This window comes from Hemiscyllium ocellatum, chromosome 28 (genome assembly GCF_020745735.1).
Source record: "Hemiscyllium ocellatum isolate sHemOce1 chromosome 28, sHemOce1.pat.X.cur, whole genome shotgun sequence".
Taxonomy (NCBI): domain Eukaryota; kingdom Metazoa; phylum Chordata; class Chondrichthyes; order Orectolobiformes; family Hemiscylliidae; genus Hemiscyllium; species Hemiscyllium ocellatum.
This window is the reverse complement of record NC_083428.1, coordinates 40,019,869-40,043,386: the sequence shown is the minus strand read 5'-3', so window position 1 is coordinate 40,043,386 and position 23,518 is coordinate 40,019,869. Positions and strand designations below refer to the sequence as shown.

Below are 23,518 nucleotides of genomic sequence, written 5' to 3'. Positions count from 1 at the left end.
GATATTGATGGTTCTTTTTTTTTGCGGGGGGAAGGTGTGATAATGCTGCTTCTTTAACAAGGTTATGTTGTCCTTGGTTTTGTTCAGAGGGGTCATAAACACATAGATTCCGATGTGTGTGGTTTGTATGGGTTTCAGGGCCAATTTGATTACAGCTAAGAGATACTGCCTCAAGCAAAAGGCTTTCAACTTTTAAAACATTTGTAATATGAAAGGGGAGCCGCCAGTTGTCTCAGCTCAGCTTTTAGGAGAAAGTGAGGACTGCAGATGCTGGAGATCAGAGCTGAAAATATGTTGCTGGAAAAGCGCAGGTCAGGCAGCATCCAAGGAGCAGGAGAATCGACGTTTCGGGCATGAGCCCTTCTTCAGGAAGGGCTCATGCCCGAAATGTCGATTCTCCTGCTCCTTGGATGCTGCCTGACCTGCTGTGCTTTTCCAGCAACACATTTCAGCTCAGCTCAGCTTTTCTCTAGTAAAAAATGAGGTCTGCAGATGCGGGAGATGAAGGGCTTATGCTCGAAACGTCGAATTCTCTATTCCTAAGATGCTGCCTGGCCTGCTGTGCTTTGACCAGCAACACATTTTCAGCTTTTCTCTAGTTTGGTTTTAGCAAGCAGTCAGTTTCTGAGGCTGCTGGTCAAAGAAACAGCTCCATGCTGATCCTCTCTCTCTGGCATCTCTCCTGTAAGAACCTGTGTTTGATTTTACCTTTTTTTGCCAAGAATGTTTATGGGGATGTAGCAAGTATTTGGAACAGCACAATTAAGTTGCGATAGAGTCAACTGGGTTTTGTTTGAGTAGTTATGTCGTTCTAAATTCAGTTTTCTTTTGTTCACATGTAAATTAATACTGTTGTGTTTCAAACTGGGTGGTTGAGCCAGCTGCATCATTCCTGGAAATGATGCACCTGCTGAAAACAACTAGAGAAGTTAGGGTCAAGGCGACCTTCTTCAAATGTTTTGAGGGGTCTGGCCTGGTCCATAACAAGTATAATTAACCCTTGGAGAAATATCCTCAAAAGCAAAACTCCTCAAAATACAAAGACGACATTTATTAGTAGTCTTAAATCACGGAGGTCACTCGAAACCATAAATGAAAACAAAAAGCTCAGCAAGTTTGGCAGCAGTTCTCTACAACTATCATCTGGAAGGAACATATATAATTTCCCAAACCTAAAATGCAATTCAGAAAACGTTATACATATCAATTTTGGAACATATCAAGAAATCAATGGTTTAGAAATTACAGATCGATGCTGGGGAGTATTGTCTGTCAGATAGCAATTCCAAACGTTAAAACTAAATGAATAACAACTTTCAATGACTAGCAATCACAGCCTAAGAGCACGGGCTATGCGCACAGCATATTAAAACATTTAAAGACTCACGTCTAATTCCAATTTACGAAACAACAAAAAAAATGCTGGGGAAACTAGAGTCGAGCAATCTCTGGCCAGAGAAACAGAGTTAACGTCTGAAGTCTTGTATAATTGACTGTTCTTCATCACTACGTTTGCTTTCATTTATGAAAAACTTTTCGACAACATGTTGAGGCAATTTCAGTGATATTTCTATCTAGCTCTCAACGCACAGCTGTATTAATATTTACTTCAGTGATGTTGAATCACAATACTACCAAGTTCCAGAGAGCCTGGTTTAAACAATTTGATTGACAGACAATCCAGCCCTTCGTGACTCGCCTCTTTCCCGATTGGGAGTGGACGTCATAACCGGATTCATCGCGCACCACTGCCCTTTAGACCAATAGAAATGATCGGTGACGGCAGGGGTTATAATTGACGTGAAATCTAACCAATAGAGTGAAAGAACGCCCCGTTACGGGAGCGTGATGGACAAACAGATTATCCAATGGAGTAGGAGAGGGCGGTGCTTCGCTTGCTGGCGGCGCGCGGGGTTGACTTTGTTTGATTTTAACGGATATTTTTTCCGCGTCTCCGTTCGGCCTGGGCTTTCCCTTTTCTCAGTTCGAGTCCCGGGGAGACATCAGCGCCGCCCGGCACTCTCACCCCGTACCGAGTACGGGGCTCAGACGGAGTGAGTGTGAACTTGCCGAATAAGAAAGATCATAAGTACTCGGTGTGCACCGAGAAGCAGGCCTAGGCCATGCGGCACAGGGCCTGTGCTACTGGAAGTTAGGCCTCGGCTTTGGAGTGATTAGTTACCCCCAAGCCGAACGCTGCTGGCTAGAAAAGCCAAAAAGTTGGAGTGATGGACGGGAAGTCGGGAGATTTATTGCGCCTATAGCGAAGAGAATGCGATGGCGATAGGTGTGCTTTCTAGATGGAGGGCTGTTGAGCAAATCCTAAATCGAGATCGGGGATGTAAGCCGGTAGCGTAGGCCCCTTTTAGATAAGAGTAATGGTTATAATATGGAACCGGCAGGAGGGGGGTAAATGTCCCCGATGGGTGGGATGTTAGTGACCCGGAGACTTCAGTTTAATGCTGCAAAAAAAATTGGATGGTGGAACGGGGCCAATGCATTCGTTGGAACAATGCGCTTTGCGCCCGGACTTTGTATCCAACAGCCTCCAATCACTTCATTGCACAAAGCCCTTTAAGCATATATTAAAAACAATAATAATTATTTTGAATTGGAATATAAGATATATTTTTGAACTCAATGTTTGTAATACCTTTTTAAAAATGCTAATTAAACATTTGCCTAAAACCCACACTTTCATCACATAAACTTAAATTTCCCAAAGACTGATTTCCCTTCACCCCAGAAATATCTTTTTTTTTCCCAGCGGTTTTTATTCACCAAATTTCTACCTCGGGTAAATTAGCAATTGATTGCAGATGTTTTGCATGCTTGAATGAATGTGCAGATACTGTTGGCTTACCAAGTAAAAGTAGATAAAGTGTGCTTCGCCTGCTTCTTGTTCTTTTTAAGGTTTCCCCTTTTACTTGTAGCTATTCAGTTCACGAATCTAAATGACAATGACACAATAACCATGTTTGTTTATCCTACGAGGCACTTGTGTGCAATTTTTTTTATTTAAAGCTATTTTGATATTTTGAAGTTTCAACAACTATGCTATGCTTTTTTTTCCATTGTGTAGCTCAGATTGCCTGGTCCAATAATATCATTGATCTAGAATGGGGTTTACTTTGACTCATAGTCATAGAGTTGTACAGCAGGAAGACAGATCCTTCAATCCAACTTGTCCGTTGACCAGATATTCTAAACTGATTTAGTCCCATTTGCCAGCGTTTGGTCCAAATCCCTCTAAACCTTTTCTATTTGTGTACCCATCTAAATGTCTTTTAACCGTTGTAATTGTACCAGTCTTCACCATTTCCTCTGGCAGTTCATTTCTACACACATGAAAAAGTTGCCCCTTAGGTCCATTTTACATCTTTCCCCTCTCTCTTTAAACCTATGCCTTCGGGCTTTGGATTTCCCATTGCAATTTGCGAAGAACCCAAAGTGTCATAGAGTTAAAGTTGGTGTTTGGAACTCTGTTTCTAAGCAATTTCTTCAGAGGCTGACTGTACAAAACAATTATTGTGAAGAACAATGTATCCAAAAGAAAGCCTTTTTAAATATAGCAACGTTCGATAAACTGAAATGACAGTAATGATAAAAAGTGTAAAGTAGTGGTTAAGTGTACAGTGTTGACCAATCCGCTGGTGTGACTTACTGCATTGTTTAATATTTGCTTTATTTAACTTTCTGGTAAAGATATTGCAGGTGAATCATTGTGTTTAAAATAACCTACTCTACCGCATCTGAAACATTTCTGTGAAGGGTTGAGTTGAGTAAAACAATGTCAAACTGGTAAAGTATAATTTATGATTGTGGGCCTACCCTTTGATGCATTTGGTGGCTTTTATGTTATAGAGTCTTAGAGATGTACAGCACACAAACTGACTCTTTGGTCCAACACATCCGTGACAACCAAATATCCTAAACTAACCTAGTCCCATTTGCCGGCACTTGGCCCATATCCCTCTAAACCCTTCCTATTCATGTACCCATCCAGATGCCTTTTAACTGTTGTAATTGTACCAATTGCCACTACTTCCTCTGACAGCTCATTCCATGCGCACGTTGTCGTCTGTGTGAAAAAGTTGCCCCTTAGACCCCTTTTAATTTTTTTCCCCTCTCATCTTAAACATATGGCCTCTAGTTCTAGACTCATCCACCCCAGGGTAAAAGATGTTGTCCATTTACCATATCTATGCCCCTCATGATTTTATAAACCTCTATAAGGTCACCCCTCAGCCGTTGTAGAATATTAATGCCAGAGTTGTTTGTCATTTTTTTACAGGCATGGAGAGTGCAATTAGTTTGCATTCATATAGTTCCACTGTGAAAATATTAAAGATGATTAATGAGGCAGAAAGAAGAGGTACAGTAATATAAAGACAACATTAACTAGTGTCAATGCTGAGAGTTGGGGTGTGTGGATAAGTGGTAACAATTAAAGAATGGATATCAGGACAAAGATTTTAAATGCAACCTGTCAGGAGCATGTTGCCATTGTACATCAGAGAAGGCATTAGTGGTAAGTGAATGGAGACTAGAAGCATACAGATGATTTTTGATTAAGTTTTGCTTTTGGAGATGGAATATGTAAGGTTTCAAAAAGAGCATTAGAGTATTTTTTTCACTTAAGTATTCCACAATCAAAAGTGTTATTACAGTGCAGAAGGTATCAATTTGGCTCATCATGTCTACTACACTGGCTGTCCAAAAGAGCATTCAATTAGTGCTGTTTTGCTGCTTTTCCCCATAATCCTGCATATTGTTGTTTTTCAAGTAAAAATATAGATCTCTTTCAAGTGTTTAATTAAATCTTCCTCCACCATATTCTCTGTTCGTGTTTTCCGGACCCAAACCATTTAATGCATAAAAATTGCTTTTGATCCTTCTAACAAAAAACTTTAAATGTGTGCTTCATTCATGATTCTGTCCTGAGTGGGGATAGTTTTTCCATATCGACTCTGCCCAGATTTTCTGTCTATCTCCTCTCTACGTTCTCATCTCCAAAGAAAGCAGTCCTTCCTTCTCTAATCTTATATTAATAATGATGGTGCCCAAAATTGGATGCACTACCCCAATCGAAACTGAAGTAGTATCTTGTGAAAGTTCAATATAACTTCCTTGCTGTCGTGCTCTGTTGATGCAGTCTAGGATACAGTAGGCTTAATTAACCATGGTCGCAACTTGACCTGCCACTTACTGACTAGGGCGTACATGTGCAAGATGTTGTTTCTGAGACCTTATTGATGTGTATAATTTATTAGATCAAGATCTATTAAAATATCCTTTTTTAAAATTTATTCATTTGTGGAATGTGGATGTTGCTGGCTGGCCAGCATTTTATTTTACCGTCGCTAGTTACCCTTGAGAAGGTGGTGGTGAGCTGCCTTCTTGAATTACTGCAGACCACAATGCCAGTAGGAGGGAATTCCAGGATTTTGACCTAGCAACAGTGAAAGACTGACGATATATTTCTGTCAGGATGGTGAGTGCCTTGGAGAAGATCTTGACGGTGGTGGTGTTACCATGTATCTGCTACCCTTGTAGATGGAAGTGATTGTGACATTGGCAGGTACTGCCTGAGGATGTTTTAGTTGCTATAGCGCATCTTGTAGATAGCACACCCTGCTGCTACTGAGTGTCATAATGATAATCATAGAGTCATAGAGATGTGCAGCATGGAAACAAACCATTCGATTCAACTCATCAATGCCGACCAGATATCCCAACATAATCTAGTCCCATTTGCCAGCATTTGGCCCATATCTCTCGCAACATTCCTATTCATTTACCCATCCAGATACATAATAATGCAGGGTTTTTGCCTTTGACTCGGTCGTGGAGGGATTGAATGCTCGTGGACGTAGTGCCAATCAAACAGGCTGTTTTATCCTGGATGGTGTCAAGTTTCTTAAGTGTTGTTAGAACTGCACCCATCCAGGCAAGTGGGAAGTAATTCATCACGGTACTGACTTGCACCTTGTAGATGATGGAGATGCTTTGGGGAGGCAGGAGTTTGTAAGATGCCACAGTATTCCTAACCTCTGAACTGTACTTGTAGCTACTGTTCTTATGTGATGAATTCAGTTGAGTTTCTGATCAATGATAACCCAAGAAAGTTGACCACGGGGGATTCAGTGATGGTAACCCCACTGAATGTCAAGGGACAGTGTTAAATCATCCCTTATTGGTAATGGTCATAACCTGGCATTTGTGTGGCACAAATGTTACTTGTCACTTGTCAGCCTAAGCTAGTGTTGCCAGTGTTCCTGTTCAGAAGCAGCACTGATATAATTAATCATTGTGCTTATCTTAACTTTGTGATACATTTTCCTAAAAGCAATATTTACATTGTCATGTTTCAAAACAAAAACACTAAAGAACCTGCTCATCACTTTTGAAAGGCATAAGTTTTGAATTTTGATGCAATGTCATGTACTTTGTTGTTTAGTTATAAGCAGCTGCACAAAAGAATCAAATTGGCACAGAACAGGAGTTCAAAATAAGTTACTGAAGTCAAGACTAAGTGAAAGAAAGGGATCTGGGTGTGCAGTTAAATAGGAGAAGCAGTTAGATTAACATAATGGAACTATGATATAACATGTTGAACTCCTATAAATTAAAACACATTGCCAAACTTATCTGTTAAACAAATAATATTCAAATCAACCTTGCCATTTGTCAAGTGGACATATAGTAGTGCTACAGAATCTATTTTGTCATTTGAATTTAGATATTTAAAATATTTATTGTTGCAAATCGAGACTTTGACCAATCTATCCATGAGAATGTTTTCTCAGAATATCCCCTATTGGCTGATTGTGGGTGAAAAAATTTAGGGAGATGAGATTTAAAGAGTTCTGTACCTGAGTACAGCATTTGCAGGTTTAACTAAGTCATTGTACAGTGTTGATACTAGTAGTATGCCTTTTATTGTCATTGTAATAGCCCTAGGCAAAACTGCAGTCAGCAGATGATGTTCAAAGTGCAGTGCTCCAATTTTGAATTTGCAAATGCTTTAATGTCATTCATCTGGCCAGTTAAACTTATTCATCATATTTAACTTAGCTGAAGTAAATCACTAGATGGGCTCTGACTTTTGATTGATGTCTGTATCTTTTACTGAGTGACCCTTCCATTTAAGGTTGGAGAAAAATGTAAGTTTTAGGAAGGAAGAACTATGAAAATTGTGTTCACCCAGCTTTTTTCAGGTTTTGAGTAGATGTGTTGCAGAAAAGTGAAGAAATCCCTTGTAGGCTGAAGGGAAAGTGTGATAATGAAAGGCGGCAGTGATGAACAGAATAAACCAAGGCTATATTTAAATTGAGTTTTTTCTCCTTCTGATTCTGAGTGTTTTCTTCTCCCTTTTTCATTTGGTTGTGATCCAGTTCTTTCACTCGTGCATTTATTTATTGCTAATAATGCAGAATGTTTAGATGTTTAGAATACAGAGGAACTCTGGAATTTATTTACTAGGATTAGACTGACCTTAATTTGTGCCATTTCTCTAAGTACAGTCTCGGGTTTTGCACAAGCTGTACTTCAGATGAGTAACTTGTATTGATTAGATTCTTGGTGCTACTGGTCAAAATGTAAACAAGATTTTTTCTTTGCATCTTTCTCAATTTGAATTTCCAACCAATCTACTTGGAGGAATCTTTTCGCAAGGTAATAATGTAATTAGGAGAAATAACATTTTTAAGTGATTAAATCCTTTTAAACACCTTAAAGAACTGAATTATTTTGTTACTTCACTGTTAGTAAAGATTTCTTTTGTATTGCTTCCAATAAATACAATGCAATGCTTGCTACTCTTGACCAGTTTCCCTTGTGTATTCTGTATTAAATTGACACCATGATTCTATGATACTGAAAGAAAAATGTTTTTTATGCAGAGTAAGTGGTAACAGTAATTGACCTTTTGCTGTTATGATGTTAAATCTATGATGATTTTAGATGATGCTTCCAAATACCAGCATTACCAATAGTACTACTTCACTAAAATAAAAGCTGTATTATATTAAAAAATGTAAGGAATATTACAGATTTTGGATTTTTTTATTCATGCATGGGACATGGCAACACTGACTGGTCAGCATTTTATTGCCCATCCCGAGTTGCCCTTGAGAAGGCAGTGGCTTCTTGAACCACTGCAGTCCACGTGTTGCAGGTTGATCCATAATGTTGTTAGGAAGGTAATTTAAAAATATTTGCCCCAGTGAAACGGCAATATATTTCCAAATCAGGGTGGTGAATGGATTAGATTAGATTACTTAGAGTGTGGAAACAGGCCCTTCGGCCCAACAAGTCCACACCGACCCGCTGAAGCCCAACCCACCCATACCCCTACCCCTACATTTACCCCTTACCTAACACTACGGGCAATTTAGCATGGCCAATTCACCTGACCCGCACATCTTTGGACTGTGGGAGAAAACCGGAGCACCCGGAGGAAACCCACGCAGACACGGGGAGAACGTGCAAACTCCACACAGTCAGTCGCCTGAGTCGGGAATTGAACCCGGGTCTCAGGCGCTGTGAGGCAGCAGTGCTAACCACTGTGCCACCTGCAAGTTTCTTGGAAAGAAACTTGCAGGTGGTGATATTTCCACTTATCTGCTGCCCTTGCCCTTGTAGATGAAAGTGGTCCTGGGTTTGGAAGGTCTGTCTCAGGATTTTTGATGAATTTTTGCAGTGCATCTTGTGAATTGTACGCACTGCTGCTGAGTGTCAGTGGTAGAGAGAATTAATGTTTGTGGATGTGGTGCCAATCAAGCATGTTGCTTTGTCCTGGATGGTGTCAAGCTTACTGATTGTTGCAGCTACAAGAAGTGGGAAGTATTCCATGTGCCCTGTAGATGACGGACAGACTCTCTAGAGAGTCAGGAGGTAAATTACTCATCGTAGTATTCTTAACCTCTGATCTACTCGTGTAGCCACTGTTTGTGTGGCAAGTCCAACTGAGTAGCTGGACAATAGTAACCCCAAGAATATTGATAGTGGGGGACTAAGTGATGGTAACAGCATTGAATGTCAAGGGACAGTGATTAGATTGTCTCTCGTTTGATCATTATCTGGCATTTATATGGTGCAAATGTTACTTGCCACTTGTCAGCTCAAGTATTGATATCGTTTAGATCTTGTTGCCCTTAACATGGACTGCTTCGGTATCTGAGGAGTCGTGACTAGTACTGAACATTGTGTGATCATCGGTAAACTCTCCACTTCTGACTTATGATGGAGGGAAAGTCGTTGAAGCAGCTGAAGGTGTTTGGGCCTAGGACACTACCCTGAGGAATTCCTGCATAGGTGTCCTGGAGCTGAGAGGACTGTCATACAGCAATCATAACCATCTTCCAACCAGCAGCAAGTCCCCACCCTGTTACGTTTTGATTCCAGTTTTACATGGGATCCTCGATGCCACACTCAGTCAGAAATGGCCTTGATGTCAAGGGCTCTTATTCATCTCCTTTGTCCATGTTTGAATCAAGATGGTAATGAAGTCAGGATCTGATTGACCATGGTAGTACACAAACTGGGCATCAGTAAGCAGGTTATTGTTGAATAGATGTTGCTTGATAGTTCTGTTGATGACACCTTCCATCGCTTTACTTAAGAGTAGACTGATGCAGCCAGTTTGGCTTTGTCCTTTTTCTGTACCTGGCATAAGACAATTTCCAAACGGTCGGGTAGATCCCAGTGTTGTAGCTGTACTGGAAGAGCTTGGCTCGGTGAGAGGCAAGTTCAAGAGCACCACTCTTCAGTGGTGGAACAAACTTGATTGAGTTTTTTGAAGAAGTAACAAAGAGGATTGTAACTTCTTCAAAAAGTAACAACTTTTTAATCTGTATGATCTATATGGACTTCAGGAAGGCGTTTGACAAGGTTCCCCATGGTTAACAAGATTAGATCTCCTGGAAAAAAGATCTAGCCATTTGGATACAGAACTGGCTGAAAGGTAGAAGACAGAGGGTAGTGGTGGTGGAGGGTTGTTTTTCAGAATGGAGGCCTGTGACCAGTGGAGTGCCGAAAGGATCCTCTACTTTTCGTCATTTATATAGTGATTTGGATGCAAGCATAAGATGTATAGTTAGTAAGTTTGCAGATGACAACAAAATTGGAGGTGTAGTGGACAGTGAAGAAGGTTACCTCAGATTGCAATAGGATCTTTATCACATGGGCCAATGGACTGAGAAATGGCAGATGGAGTTTAATTCGAATAAATGTGAGGTGCTGCATTTTGGGAAAGCAAATCTTAGCAGGACTTATACACTTAATGGTAAGGTCTTAGAGAGTGTTGCTGAACAAAGAGATCTTGGAGTGCAGGTTCCTAGCTCCTTGAAAGTAGAGTTGCAGGTAGATAGGATAGTGAAGAGGACGTTTTGTATGCTTTCCTTTATTGGTCAGAGTATTGAGTACAGGAGTTGGGAGGTCATGTTGCACCATACAGGACATTGGTTAGGTCACTGTTGGAATATTGCATGCAATTCTGGTCTCCTTCCTATCGGAAAGATGTTGTGAAACTTGAAATGGTTCAGAAAAGATTTACAAGATGTTGCCAGGGTTGGAGGATTTGAGCTATATAGAGAAGCAGAACAGGCTGTGTTTTCCCTGGAGCATTGGAGGCTGAGGGCTGACCTTATAGAGGTTTACAAAACAATGAGGGGCATGGATAGGATAAATAGACAAAGTCTTTTCCCTGGGGTGGAGTGGTCCAGAACTAGAGGGCATAGGTTTAGTGTGAGAGGAGAAAGATGTAAAAGAGACCTAAGGGGCAACTTTTTCACACAGAGGGTGGTATGTGTATGGAATGAGCTGCCAGAAGAAGTGGTGGAGGCTGGTACAATTGCAGCATTTAAAAGGCATTTAGATGGGTATATGAATAGGAAGGGTTTGGAGGGATATGGGCCGGGTGCTGGCAGGTGGGACCAGATCGGGTTGGGATATCTGGTCGGCATTGACGGGTTGGACCGAAGGGTCTGTTCCATGCTGTATGTCTCTATGACTCTATGATTGGACTGGCATCTGTGATGTGGGGGACCACTGGAGGAGGCACTAATGGATTATGCACTTGACGCGTATGGCTGAAGATTGCTGTGAATGCTTCACCCTTATCTTTTGCACTGAGGATTGTGGATGGGGATATTTGTAGAGCCACTTCATCCATTAAGTTGTTTAATTATCCACACCATTCATGACTCTACGTGGCAGGACTGCTAATTTTAGATCTGATCTGTTGGCTGTGATATCACTATATTCTGACTGTCACTTGCTACTTGTGTTGTTTGGCATCCAAATAGTCCTGTTTGTTGCCTTGCCAAGTTGGTGCCTCATCTTCAGGTATGCCTGGTGCTGCACACTCCATTGAACTAGGATAGATACCCTGGCTTAATGGTAATGGTTGAATGGGGGATATGTAGGGCCAAGAGGTTGCAGCTTGTGCTGAAGTTCAGTTCTGCTGCTATTGATGGCCCACAGTGCTTTGTGGATGCTCAGTCTTGAATTACTGTATCTGAAATACAACTAGAAGTGCTGGTGAAACACAGCATGTCTGGCAGCATCTGTGGGGAGAGAAACGGAATTGGCATTTTGCTTCTGAAATTACTGTTCTTCAGGATTGTGAGGGGCTGGGAAAAGCGTTCTTTCAAATGTTGACAGCGGGGGAACAAATGGAACAGATGCTGAGTGTCCCCAGAACAAAAACACAAGGGAATACTCAGGGCGGTAAAGGAGTACTAAAAATGCTAAAAAGTGCAAATGATAAGTGTGGAAAAGAGAAGATGAGTACTGTATGAGCAATATCAACCAGACAAGACCAGGATGGATGTAAGACTGAGATTGTGCCCTGAAGTTGTGGAACTGAATGTTGAGTCCTCAAAGTTGTCAGTGAAAAATGAGGCATTGCTCCTCCAGCTTGCATTAAGCTTCATTGGAACACTGTTCAGGCTCAGGTGAGAAATGTTATCTTGGTAACAAAATTGTTAATTGAAACAGCAAACAGCTGGGAGGTTAGGATCATTCTTTGGACGAGGTGGAGGTGTTCTGCAAAGTGGTTTCCCAGTCCCGTGTTGGGTCTTGCTGATGTAAAAGAGGCCATTATTGTGTGCAGCAAACACAGTAGACTAAATTGAAAGAAATATCAGTCTATGTTTGCTGACACACGGAGCATGCATGCCGATCAATGGGCTGGGTGGGGAAAGGATCAAGATTTTGGGAGAGGAACTCCTGGGACGGCAGGAAGGAGCCAATAATAGGCCAAAATAAGATTAAGAAAGGCAAATTTGATTTTTACAACTCTACGCAAGACCAGGAGCCAGCACACAATTTAATCATCAGTATATCTGAGAAAGTGTTATGGATGGGAGCTCAGATAGAACTGGAACAAGGAATGTTCCACATACCTTATAATTAGGTCTCATGGATACCCATAGCCACACAAATCCATTGGATGAAATGGGGCTTGTTCAAGAAAGACTGCAAGACTAATCCCATCAACAGTTTTACTTTAGTAGTGGGGAAGCCTCTAGAAATAATTATTCGGGATAGAATTAGCCGCATGGAAAAAGAGTTGATTAGAAGATTCAGCATGGAATTCTTAAGGGAAAATTGTGTTTGACTAATTTCTGATTTGAAGTAGTAACAAAAAGGCTCAAGGATGTTAGTGCTGTTGGTGTGATATACATGGATGTCCAGTAAATGGTTGATATAGTGCCATGCAGCAGAATTGAGAGCAATTCTGTATGTCATGGTATAAAAAAACAATAACAAGTTGGATATAAAATTGGTCAACTGATACGAAACACGGTCAATGGAAATTTTTCAGAATGGAGGCAGGTTTGTAATAGAATTCCTTAGGGAACCCTTGTTTTTCCTGTTACGTATTAATGATCTGGATATTGATTTGTAGATATTAATTTCAAAGTTTGCAGTTGATGTAAAACTTGTAAGAATTATAAACTGTGAGGAGGACTGTTAAACTCCAGAAGGATATTGACCTATTGACTGGGCAGAGAGGTTAGAGTTGATACACTTTGGTAGGAAGAACATTGAAAGGCAATACAAAATAAGTGTTATAATAAATGGATGCAGGAACACAGGAACCTCTACATATTTGCAAATCATTGAAGACAGCAAAAAGGGTCAAGTGAGCATACAGTTTTCTTGATTTTATTAATAGGGTTCAAGAGCAAGGAGATAATATTGTTATGTACTTTCCTTTTTCCTCTGAGATTCTTGATGCAACTGGAACATGCCAACTTCTGTGAACAACCAAAATTTTATTAAGCGCAGTGCAGTACAAGCTTTGGAGAAGCTCTTATCGTACACTTCGCAAGGCTTGCAGAGTTGTGTGGAAAGATCTCTCTGAACAAAATAAACAATCCTTCCTTTATACAAAATCTTTACATGACAGTCAGTAATGCCCACAAGACAACCCCCCCCCCCCCCCCCCCCAGGTACTCCCCACAGTCATATGCCCCTCAAGACACAATGCCATGACATCATTTCCAGAAACAACATCATGTAAATCATCCCTTAATTGTCAAATCTGTTGTGAATCATTTTTATTAACTACAGGGCATAGATAAAATTCCGACCGCAATGTTCTTATTGATTTTGAATAGGATGATGATGAAAAGGCTCTGGATGGCAAAGGATGAGAATGTAAATTCACTCTGAATAACAAGGAAATGGCAATTTAAATGGCTCGGAATGGCAAGGGATCAGATTGTAAATTCCTTACGTTGTACCTGAAAGTCAGAGACGTATCACCCTACCCTCAGGACATCAAATTTCCTGCGGGTCAGCAGAGCAGAGTAACTCTTTAATATCTCTGTATAAAACACTTGTTAGACCTCAGTTGGAATATTATGCATGGTTGCAGGCACCACATTATAGAAAAGATGTGAATGAATTGAAAAGAATGCAGAAGCAGTTTTACGAGAATAATTTTAGAAATGAAGAATTTCATTTCAGAGGATAGATTGAACTAGTTGGGTCTGTCTTCCTGAGAGAGAAGGAGACAAAGAGAAATTTGATAGAGGTTTTCGAAGTCAAATGCAGGCTGGATAGAGTAGATATGGAGCCTCTGCTATCGCTTGTAAAAGGAACAAGAGCAAAAGGGTACAGTTTTCAGGTGGTGAGCAAAAGAAGCAAGAGTGATGTGAGGAAAAAACCTTAGTTGCACAGCTATAATCAGGGTATGCAATGTAGTGCTTGGAAATGTAGGCAGGTTCAGTTGGAGTATCCAAGACCGTATTTGATGATTATTTGGTTAGAAGTAGAATGCAAGAGTATGGGAGAAAAGCAAAACATTGGCACCACATAATAGTGCTCATCTGAAGAGCCAGTGCAGACATGATGATTGAATGGACTCCTGCATCATTGTGATTCTGTGGCTTAAAGGAAAAGTTCTTCAAAATAAGCATGGGTTCAGCCAGACAAAGGATGTGGTGGTAGATGGGAACAGCTCTGGCCTGTTTTCAAGCAAAAACAGTAAGCCTTAACAGCATCTTGAGGGGAGTTGGACATATAGCAATTTCAATTAGTAGTTAATAATAAAATGCACATAGGTTAAAAGTTATGTACTCTTCGGAGAGACTGGAGTTTTGTTTCAGTCATAGAAACCGGATTTGTTTTGACAAAATGGTTGGTGGTATGTATGATATAAAAGGTTGGAAACAACAGCTCTGAGCTCTCCAGCTACTTGGAATTGGAAATTTGAAATTTAGTTGTGGTACAGATTGTTTGTTTGTTTTTTCTTTCCACGTTCAAATGAACATAGTATGCTTATTTCATTGTTCCTGCTGTTTCAACTGATATAAAAAGAAAGTTCTGACATCACCAGGAGACCTGAGTTCGAGTCCTACCTGTTCCAAAGGTATATAATAACATCTCAACACGTTGAATAGAAAGTAAAATTTTCCCTCAATCTGCACAAGGGTTCTGTTCTGGAGAATCTCAAACCCCTCCCTTGGTAAAATTCACAAGTGTAGACTCATTAAAAATACAGGTTAAAAGTTGTGGATCTGCAAGCTTTGCCCACAGATGTTGAATTTTATTGCTTCTTTTTTGGCACAGATAAGTGAATTTGCAAGTTATGATCTCACAGATATAAAGGATTTATTGTAATGTAAAATAAATTCAACACCTGCTGGGTCAATGTTACATGCTATTGCACTCTTGTTTGTAACTCCTCCTATTCACTGATTCTGAGGATGCTGATTTGTAGACTATCTGGGAAATGGACATTGTGATATATTTGCATGCTTATTCTTTTTACAGGTGAGCTCTTTTTGAAATGTCAAACGGCCAATCTTGCTACAGTAACGGTTACCTGGTAGACCTTGATCTCATGGCTGAGGAATGCAAAGATCATGGGGATGACAATATCAGAACCAACTTAATTGTCAATTACCTGCCACAGAATATGACACAGGATGAGCTGCGAAGCCTTTTTGGAAGTATAGGTGAAGTGGAATCTGCCAAACTTATCCGTGACAAGGTTGCAGGTAAGGACCTTTAAACTAAAGTTGCCGTCATTGTTGCTTTTTGTTGTAAATTAAGATTTATTACAAATCTTTGAAAGTCAGTTAGGCTATTTTTCATCTGAATCTCACCTTAGAGTCAGTTTCTGGAATATTTTAGCAAAGTCAAATCTAATCAAAGATGGAAGGTTAATTAATTGATACCATGCCACCAACCTCCGAATCCAACACATTGTCCTCCAACATTTCTGCCACTGACAATCAGAACCCACCAAAAAAAGATATTTCCTTCCCTTCCTGTCCGCTTTCCGCAGGGACTCCCTCATCCACTCTACACTCCCCACCAGCCTCTCCACCACACCTGGTACCATTCTCTGCAAGCACAAGAGGTGCAACACCTGTCCCTACACATCCCATCTCTCCTCTGTTCAAGGCCCCAGACAATCCTTCCAGATTAGCAGAGTTTCACCTGCACTTCATCCAACCTGATGTATTGGATTCCATTGCTCCCAATGTGGTCCTTCTATATCAGGAAGATCAAACACAGACTCTGAGACCAGTTTGCAGCGTATCTGTGCTCTGCTTGCATCAACCACTCGACCTTCTGTTTGCCATCCATTTCAATTCTCCCTCCTACTCCCCGGATGGCCTTGAGAGAACCCTTGACTAGAACTCCCAGGTTACTTTGCACTTTAGACTTCTGAATTTTCTCCCCATTTAGAAAATAGTCAATGCCTTAATTCTTTCTGCTGTCTAGGAAAGAAAGTCCAAGAAAAATAGCTCTTGGGTGATAAGGCATAAAGGGTATGCATGCCAAAGTGACTATATGGAATGTTGTGCTTTTGCTTATGTCTTAATTTTAAAATCAGAAGGACTTGCACTTTTCCATGTTTTTGCACATATACTAGTTAAATAATTTTGATGTCATTTTATCTTGTACCTGTCCTAAGCTGTATTTTTTGATGTATACATACATCTGATTCAATAGATATAATAGTTAAAATTTTGACATGCAGATATTTGTGTGGCATACTAGTAATGTCCCTAGATCTGGGCCAGAGGACCCCGTTCAAGTCTCACCTGCTGCAGAGTGCATCATGCCATGTTTGGACAGGTTGATTTAAAAACATTCTCTAGTATTTAATTAACATCATTATGACAAAGTTAGGAAACCCTTGTTCAGTTTGACAATCAAACATCAAACTGTTTATTGAATTTGTTTAAATCATTGTTTTCAATAATTCAGAGTACAAAGTAGACTATTTGAAACTTTTAATTTATGGGATAATTCTGATTGCAATGCATTCGAATGTGAAAATCAGAAGCAAAAGACATTTTACCCTCTTAACTAGCTCTGCCATTTGATATGATGGCTGATTTTGCCTCAGCCTCAACTCCACTTTCATAAACTATGGTTGATGCTTATACATTTTCCCATCTTTGTGATTAGTTAATTTAAGACCTTCATATATAAAGCTTTGTGGCTATACTTAATGACCAGCTCTGGATCTATGTCGGTAGCTACTAATTAGCACATTGATAAACAAGACCTCTTTACCCCAATGGTTGAAGCAGAACCGAAAGCTCTCAACTTCTGGACTGCTGCTGACAGCTTATTAAACAAACCTCTGGTCTCCTGTCTGAATGCCCAACCAATAGAAACAACATTATTGTTTTCTACTCCCTATTTTGTGCTTCATTCAAAGTGAGGTCCCAGGTGTTCTTGAGGTTTGGGTTTTTGTGTGTTGTTGGTTGAAAGCAAATTACTATATCATTGATGAATGTCAATTAATGCATTTTCATTGCATGCTCCAGTTTAAATTTAAACTGGACTCTCCAGTGTGTGAGCATGTTGCCATGACTCACTGGGGTCATGTGTTAGAAGTCAAACCCCATTATTCTTGGAGGTGTCACAAAAGTTCTAATTTTAAAGTTATTCCTCCTAGTTCTGGACTTCCCACTACAGAAGGAGGTAGAGACATTTTTTGAAAAGAAATGTGCAAAGTCTCCCATTTGCATGATTTTCAGACCCATGCTAACAGGCATGGACCAGGTTTTTGTGCTGGGAGAGCAGTTCTCTAGTCTTTGTTTCCAGGAACTAGTAGTTGATTCTTGCTGATATGCATGTTTCTTCTCAGCCTTCCTTTTTCTGAATGCTTTTCTGCTTGCTAAGAGGCACAAGGTGACTCCTAAAATATCTGACTTGCTCAATTAAAAATCAGAGCTTCCAGCATGAGCTGAAGGAAATATAAGCTGGTTTTCATCTGGTTGAAAGTGGCTTGCTGCTGAGATGTTTTTGGCTGCTGCAGATTTACTAGTTTCTCTCCTGCTCTGAAAACTAGCCTCATTCTCTCTTGCTCTCAGACCAAACTGGTTGCTAACTGACAACCAATAACCCTGTTGTTGGCCGACTGGACCATTGTCTATGGTTGTAGATTAAAGACCAGTTATCAATCAGCTTCACTTGCAAACAGCCCCTCAGCTTCAGTTTGTCTGCACATTGCTGGAACCTTCGCTATTCAAACAGGTTTCATAAAAGGTATCAATATCCTTTTAAAACATACAATCATATTGTAAATTCCTGCATTTCAAGACAGTTCTTTCTCATTTCAGTCAACAGTTAAAACACAAGGTCTTTATGATTCTATCTTCCGACTCTGTCTCCACAGCTGTACTGTTTAATAAGCATTTTGTATCTCTCAGTATTTCTAATAGATGCTGTCTCCTTATTCTTTTGCTGAGATTGGGCAGGTTTTCTAGCATTAACAAAGTATGGATTCATTCAGTTTAACAAAGGATAGAAAGGTAGCATAACCAACTTTTAAAAATGCATTCATGGGTTATAAGTGTTACTGCTGCAGTTCAGTAGACTCTTAATGCTATTAGGGAGGGAATTACAGGGTTTTCACTGTGACACTAAAGGAACAGCGATATATTTTGACATCAGGATGGTAAGCAGCTTGGGAGGGAAATGTAGATGGTGATGTTCCCATAGATCTGCTGCCTTCATTCTTTTAGATCGTAGAGGTCACGTATTTGAAATTTGTTATTTAAGAAATTTAGGTGGATCTTTGTAATGCATTTTGTAGATAGTACACACTGTTGTTACTAAGGTGGTAGAAGGAGCAAACGTTTATGGATTTGATGCCAATCAGGACTGGCTGCTTTTCTCTGATGGTCATAGAGATGTACAGCTTGGAAACAGACCCTTCAGTCCAACCTGTCCATGCCGACCAGATATCCCAATCCAATCTAGTTCCACCTGTCAGCACCCGGCCCATATCCCTCCAAACCCTTCCTATTCATATACCCATCCAAATGCCTCTTAAATGTTGCAATTGTACCAGCCTCCACCACTTCCTCTGGCAGCTCATTCCATACACATACCACTGTCTGCATGAAAAAGTTGCCCCTTAGGTCTCTTTATATCTTTCCCCTCTCACCCTAAACCTATGCCCTGTAGTTCTGGACCACTCCATCCCAGGGAAAAGACTTTGTCTATTTATCCTATCCGTGCCCCTCATTGTTTTGTAAACCTCTATAAGGTCAGCCCTCAGCCTCCAATGCTCCAGGGAAAGCACAGCCTGTTCAGCCTCTCTCTGTAGCTGAAATCCTCCAACCCTGGCAACATCCTTGTAAATCTTTCCTGAACCCTTTCAAGTTTCACATCTTTCCGATAGGAAGGAGACCATGTGTCAAGCATCTTGAATGTTGTTGGAGCAGCACTCATCCACAACTCTTGTGTTTTACATATGGCTTTGAGAAATCAGGTGAGTTATTCACTGAAGGTTTCCTGCATCTGATCTGTGCTTGTAACATTTATATGGCTAGTCTAGTTCAGTTTCTGCTCAATGGTAACCCCGGGATGATGTTAGTGGGAGTTCAGTGATGGTAATGCCTTTAAATGTCATGGGGCAGTAGTTAGATTCTCTGGTGATAGTCATTGACTGGCACTTGGGTAGAGTCGTTCAGTTGCCACTTATCAAACTCGGAAGTTATGCAGATCTTTCTGCATTTGAGTATCGACTGTTTCAGCAACTGAGGAGTTGTGATTTTTGCTGAACGTTGTGCAATCATCAGCAAATTGCCCGACTCTGATCATTGACACAGCTGAATAGGTTGAACCAAGGACAAGTTCCTCTGTCCTGAGGAACTTGAGCTGAGGTAACTGCCCTTTATCAACCACAACCATTTTTGTGCTAGGTATGACTCTAAGCAGTAGAGAGTTTTATCCTGAGATCCATTGATTCTTGTTTTGCAAGGGCTTCTTGTCATATTCAATCAAATGTGGCCTTGGTGTCAAAGGTAGTCACTCTCACCTCAGATGAATGGAATTTGGGATGTTCATAAAGACAGGAATTAGTAACCGCAAAGTAAGTGCATTAAGCTCCACTTTTCCAATTGTACCAAACACAAATGAAAATAAACATTACCATTCTACTCTTAGGTAAAAACAATTTTAAAAGTGAAAATATTTGGTACTGAATCTGCGTAACTGTTTGTGCTGCTACATTTAAAGGGAGTATAAACATGAATGTTAGAAGAATCACTTGTGCTTAATCTGTTGATCATTAAAGGCAATCGACTATTTTTAACATGTTGAAATTAAAATCTTGTTTTTCTACAGCCACACTAATTCCATCCATCATCTTGTCGAACAATTTTGACTCATTGAGGATAATTTTAATTTTCAGTTGTTTAATATGTACCCGGGTCCTAAGTTTGATCTCCTAGCATTGGGAAAGGGAAAGATATTTTACATTGAAGTCATTTACATTTGTCTCCCATCCCTATGATAATACTGCAAGTGAGCTCACTGTAAAAGAGATCACTTATCTTTGCTTCCTTTTCTTCTCTCTGTCCTCTTTCTCCCCCCCCCCCCCCCCCCCCCCCCCCATTGCTAATATATTCATTTTATTTAAACAAATGAGAAATTAGCACTACAGATGAAACTGTTCAATAGGATGAATATCCTACAGGAAGAAGAAAAGGATCATAATTTTGGCTCAATCGTGCAATTTTCTACAATCCACAATTTTTAAATGCAGGTCCAGTGAAGAATCTGTTCAGATCCCTCTCTGCTGGTAAGAAGGAACTGACAGCTTCTACCAGTGGTGTCTTAGAGGTGTATGGTGTTGATCCATTCTTCTCTTTCAGTAGATGCAGTAGCTTCATCCCAGTATGAAGCATTAGGCCACAAAATGGATACTGAGGTGTGCAAGTAGTTACCAGCAAAGGTATATTGATGTCTTCTTACACAACATGTTACTTTCCAACACTTTATTCTAACAGCTATCTTATGTTTTCATGCCTGTAAAACAAATCGCAGTTAAACTATTTATAGAGATGTTCTTCTGGTTTGTTCTGTTAGTAAATACACCATATTGATGATACAGTCTATTCGGATAGGTAGATTACATCTTTGTTTTAGATTGAATTACCTTTAAGTTATGATTCATTTGAAGCAAATATGGGGATTGCTGGCAAGGCCAGTGTTTGTCAGTCTAGGACTTCCCTGGAGAAAGTGATGATGATTTCCCTTCTTGAGCCACATCAATCCTTGTGAACAACCACATTACTATTAGATACAGAGTTGCAGGATTTTGACCCGGTGATTATGAAGGAACACCAATATGGTTCCTAGTCAGGATGTTGTGAGACTTGGAGAGGACCTTGCATCTGGTGGTGTTCTCATGCACCTGCTGTCCTTATCCTTCTGGATGGTAGAAGTTGTACTTTGGAAGGATCATTAATGAGTTACTGAGTCCATCTTTTGGTGCACACGGTGCCACTGTGCATTAGTATGAAGGGAGCCAATGTTCAAGATGGTGGATGGGATGCCAGTCAGACGGATTGCTATGTTCCAGAATGATGGCAAACTCGTAGAGCTATTGTTGCTGCACTCATCCAGGCATGTGGAGAGTCTACTGTCACACTCTTGACTTGTGCCCCGTTAATGATGATGTTAGAATCTTGCTGATTTTTCATTATTTTTGTTTTATTTTATCATAAGGTCAGGACTGAAAATAAACTGCAGGTTGGTTCTTAATCAAAAGGTTTCCTCTGATGCTTCAACACTGGGTGGAGCAGTATATTTAAACCGATACCAGATATTGGCCATTAATCTGGGAATTGGTTCCAGCAAGTCCAAAAGAAACCTTAGCTTCAGTATTTTGCAGATGTTGAATGGCAACTGGAATGTTGTTTGTGGGAAAAAAGTCAGTCTGATAGAGGCCGGAGTTTTGGACTGTATTTTCTGAAGGAAGGGGTTTGACTGTTGCTGCAACTGCTGATTTGAAAGCTCACTGACCATTGTCCTGTTATCAGCTATTGGAAGTTCAAAGCATAGAAACTTGTGTTGTAACTATTACTGATTTGCTCTGAGTGAGATGAAAAGGTCCTGATTTTCTGAGTATGTCAATCATTCATGCCTGTGAATAATCCATCATGAATACAGGTGAATCCTATAACGCCCTGGTTACATTCCAGCAAAACCTGGCTTAACAGAAAATCGCTTAACAAATAATGGGGCCTATGGGAAACGTGGGGTTGGGGCAGACCAGCAAAAAAATCACCCCACAATCGGGCAAAAATGACCCAAAAGTCTAATACAAAATATACTACAGCCTGAATGAAGGTTGAAGTCACTTTTGTTAACGAAACCAAAGGAAATTTGACACTGTAATTTAGAAAATATAAGAAAGCTGCTCCGTAGGCCGCTGACAACGGCGCATGTGCAGATCGACATGAACACCGGCGCTGACATCGCACATGCGCAGAACGGCACAGACGCTGGCTTATGTGTAGAGATCTCAGCGCATGCGCGGAATGAAGCGCATGAACTGATACCTGTTGGAATTGCGCTATTGCCAACGGAGGTAAGCGTTTTCCGAAATAGAGTTCCGTACTTCAGAAACGTTACAGCCAAATTGTACTGCCGAAACGTGCGTTATCTCAGAACTATCTGTACAAGTAGTTTTCCTATAACATTAGTTGCATTCCAGTGAAACCTTGCTCATGGAAAATCACATAATAGAAATAATGGGGCCGAAGGGAAAAGTAGGGTTGGGGCAGACAGCAAAAAATATCACGATCACTCAAAAATGACCCAAATGTCTAAAACACAAGTATAACACAGCATGAATGAAGGTTGAAATCGTATTTATTAACGAAACTAAAGTAAACTTAACACAGTATATTTTTAAAATTAAGAATGCTGCACAGTACCACTCACAAAAAGCTGCTGTCCGCAGCTGATTGCGGCATATGCGCAGTATGGCAGGAAGACTGGCGCCAACATTGGGCATGCGCAGAGATTTTGCCACTGACATCAGCACATACACAGAACAAGTGCGCTAACCAATCCTCGTGGAATCGTGTGATCCTAAACAGAGGTAAGCATTCTCGAAAGTACAGTTAATCAGTGACAATATAGCCAAAGCACACTGCCGAAATGTGTGTTATCACAGAACTACCTATACCACTTGAATAATCTGGTCAGTTTTGTTATTTTTTTTACGTCCCTTAACTGTGTTTGCCTGTCTGTCTTTTGCTTGAATGAGGCTGAAAACAAAGGTTCTTGAGTTTTAAGGAAAACATCAATTTGATTACTTTGTTTAATTTTGCATTGTAAAAATTACTTTGTTTTTGGAAAATTGCTAAGTATTTTGTTTAAGCTACAAATCAGAGCCTAGATTTGATTATTCGCGGAGTTTGTGATTATTTAAAAAGCCCGGTTAGGAATCATTGCGGTTAATTTTAAGAGTTTTGAAGGGTTAGATTTTACTGTGCTGTGGTTACAGAAAAAGAAAGCTTGATTTGCTTCAGCTGTCTGCCTGTGTCATAACAACAGAAGGTATTGGGGAAACATGGAGAATTACTCACTACAGATTTCCTAGCCTCTGATCCACTCTTGCAGCCATGATATTTATTAGTTTGGTCCATTTCAGTTGCTAGCCAGTGGTTAAAATAGAATTTTGAAAGTGGAGGATTTAGTAATCGTAAAACTTCTTTCTGGTGATGTG

The 23,518-nt window shown here is 40.3% G+C and overlaps 1 protein-coding gene across 1 annotated transcript in view; it reads left to right on the top strand.

The window, feature by feature from the left end:
* The first annotated feature begins 1,889 nt into the window (after positions 1-1,889).
* Positions 1,890-23,518, top strand: part of LOC132828987 (ELAV-like protein 1) — a 33,889-nt gene continuing 12,260 nt past the window's right edge. The window contains exons 1-2 of the mRNA XM_060846235.1: positions 1,890-2,054; positions 15,292-15,518. Of these exons, the coding sequence (XP_060702218.1) occupies positions 15,308-15,518 (211 nt within the window). The 5' untranslated portion in view covers positions 1,890-2,054; positions 15,292-15,307. The remainder of the gene's footprint in view (positions 2,055-15,291; positions 15,519-23,518) is intronic.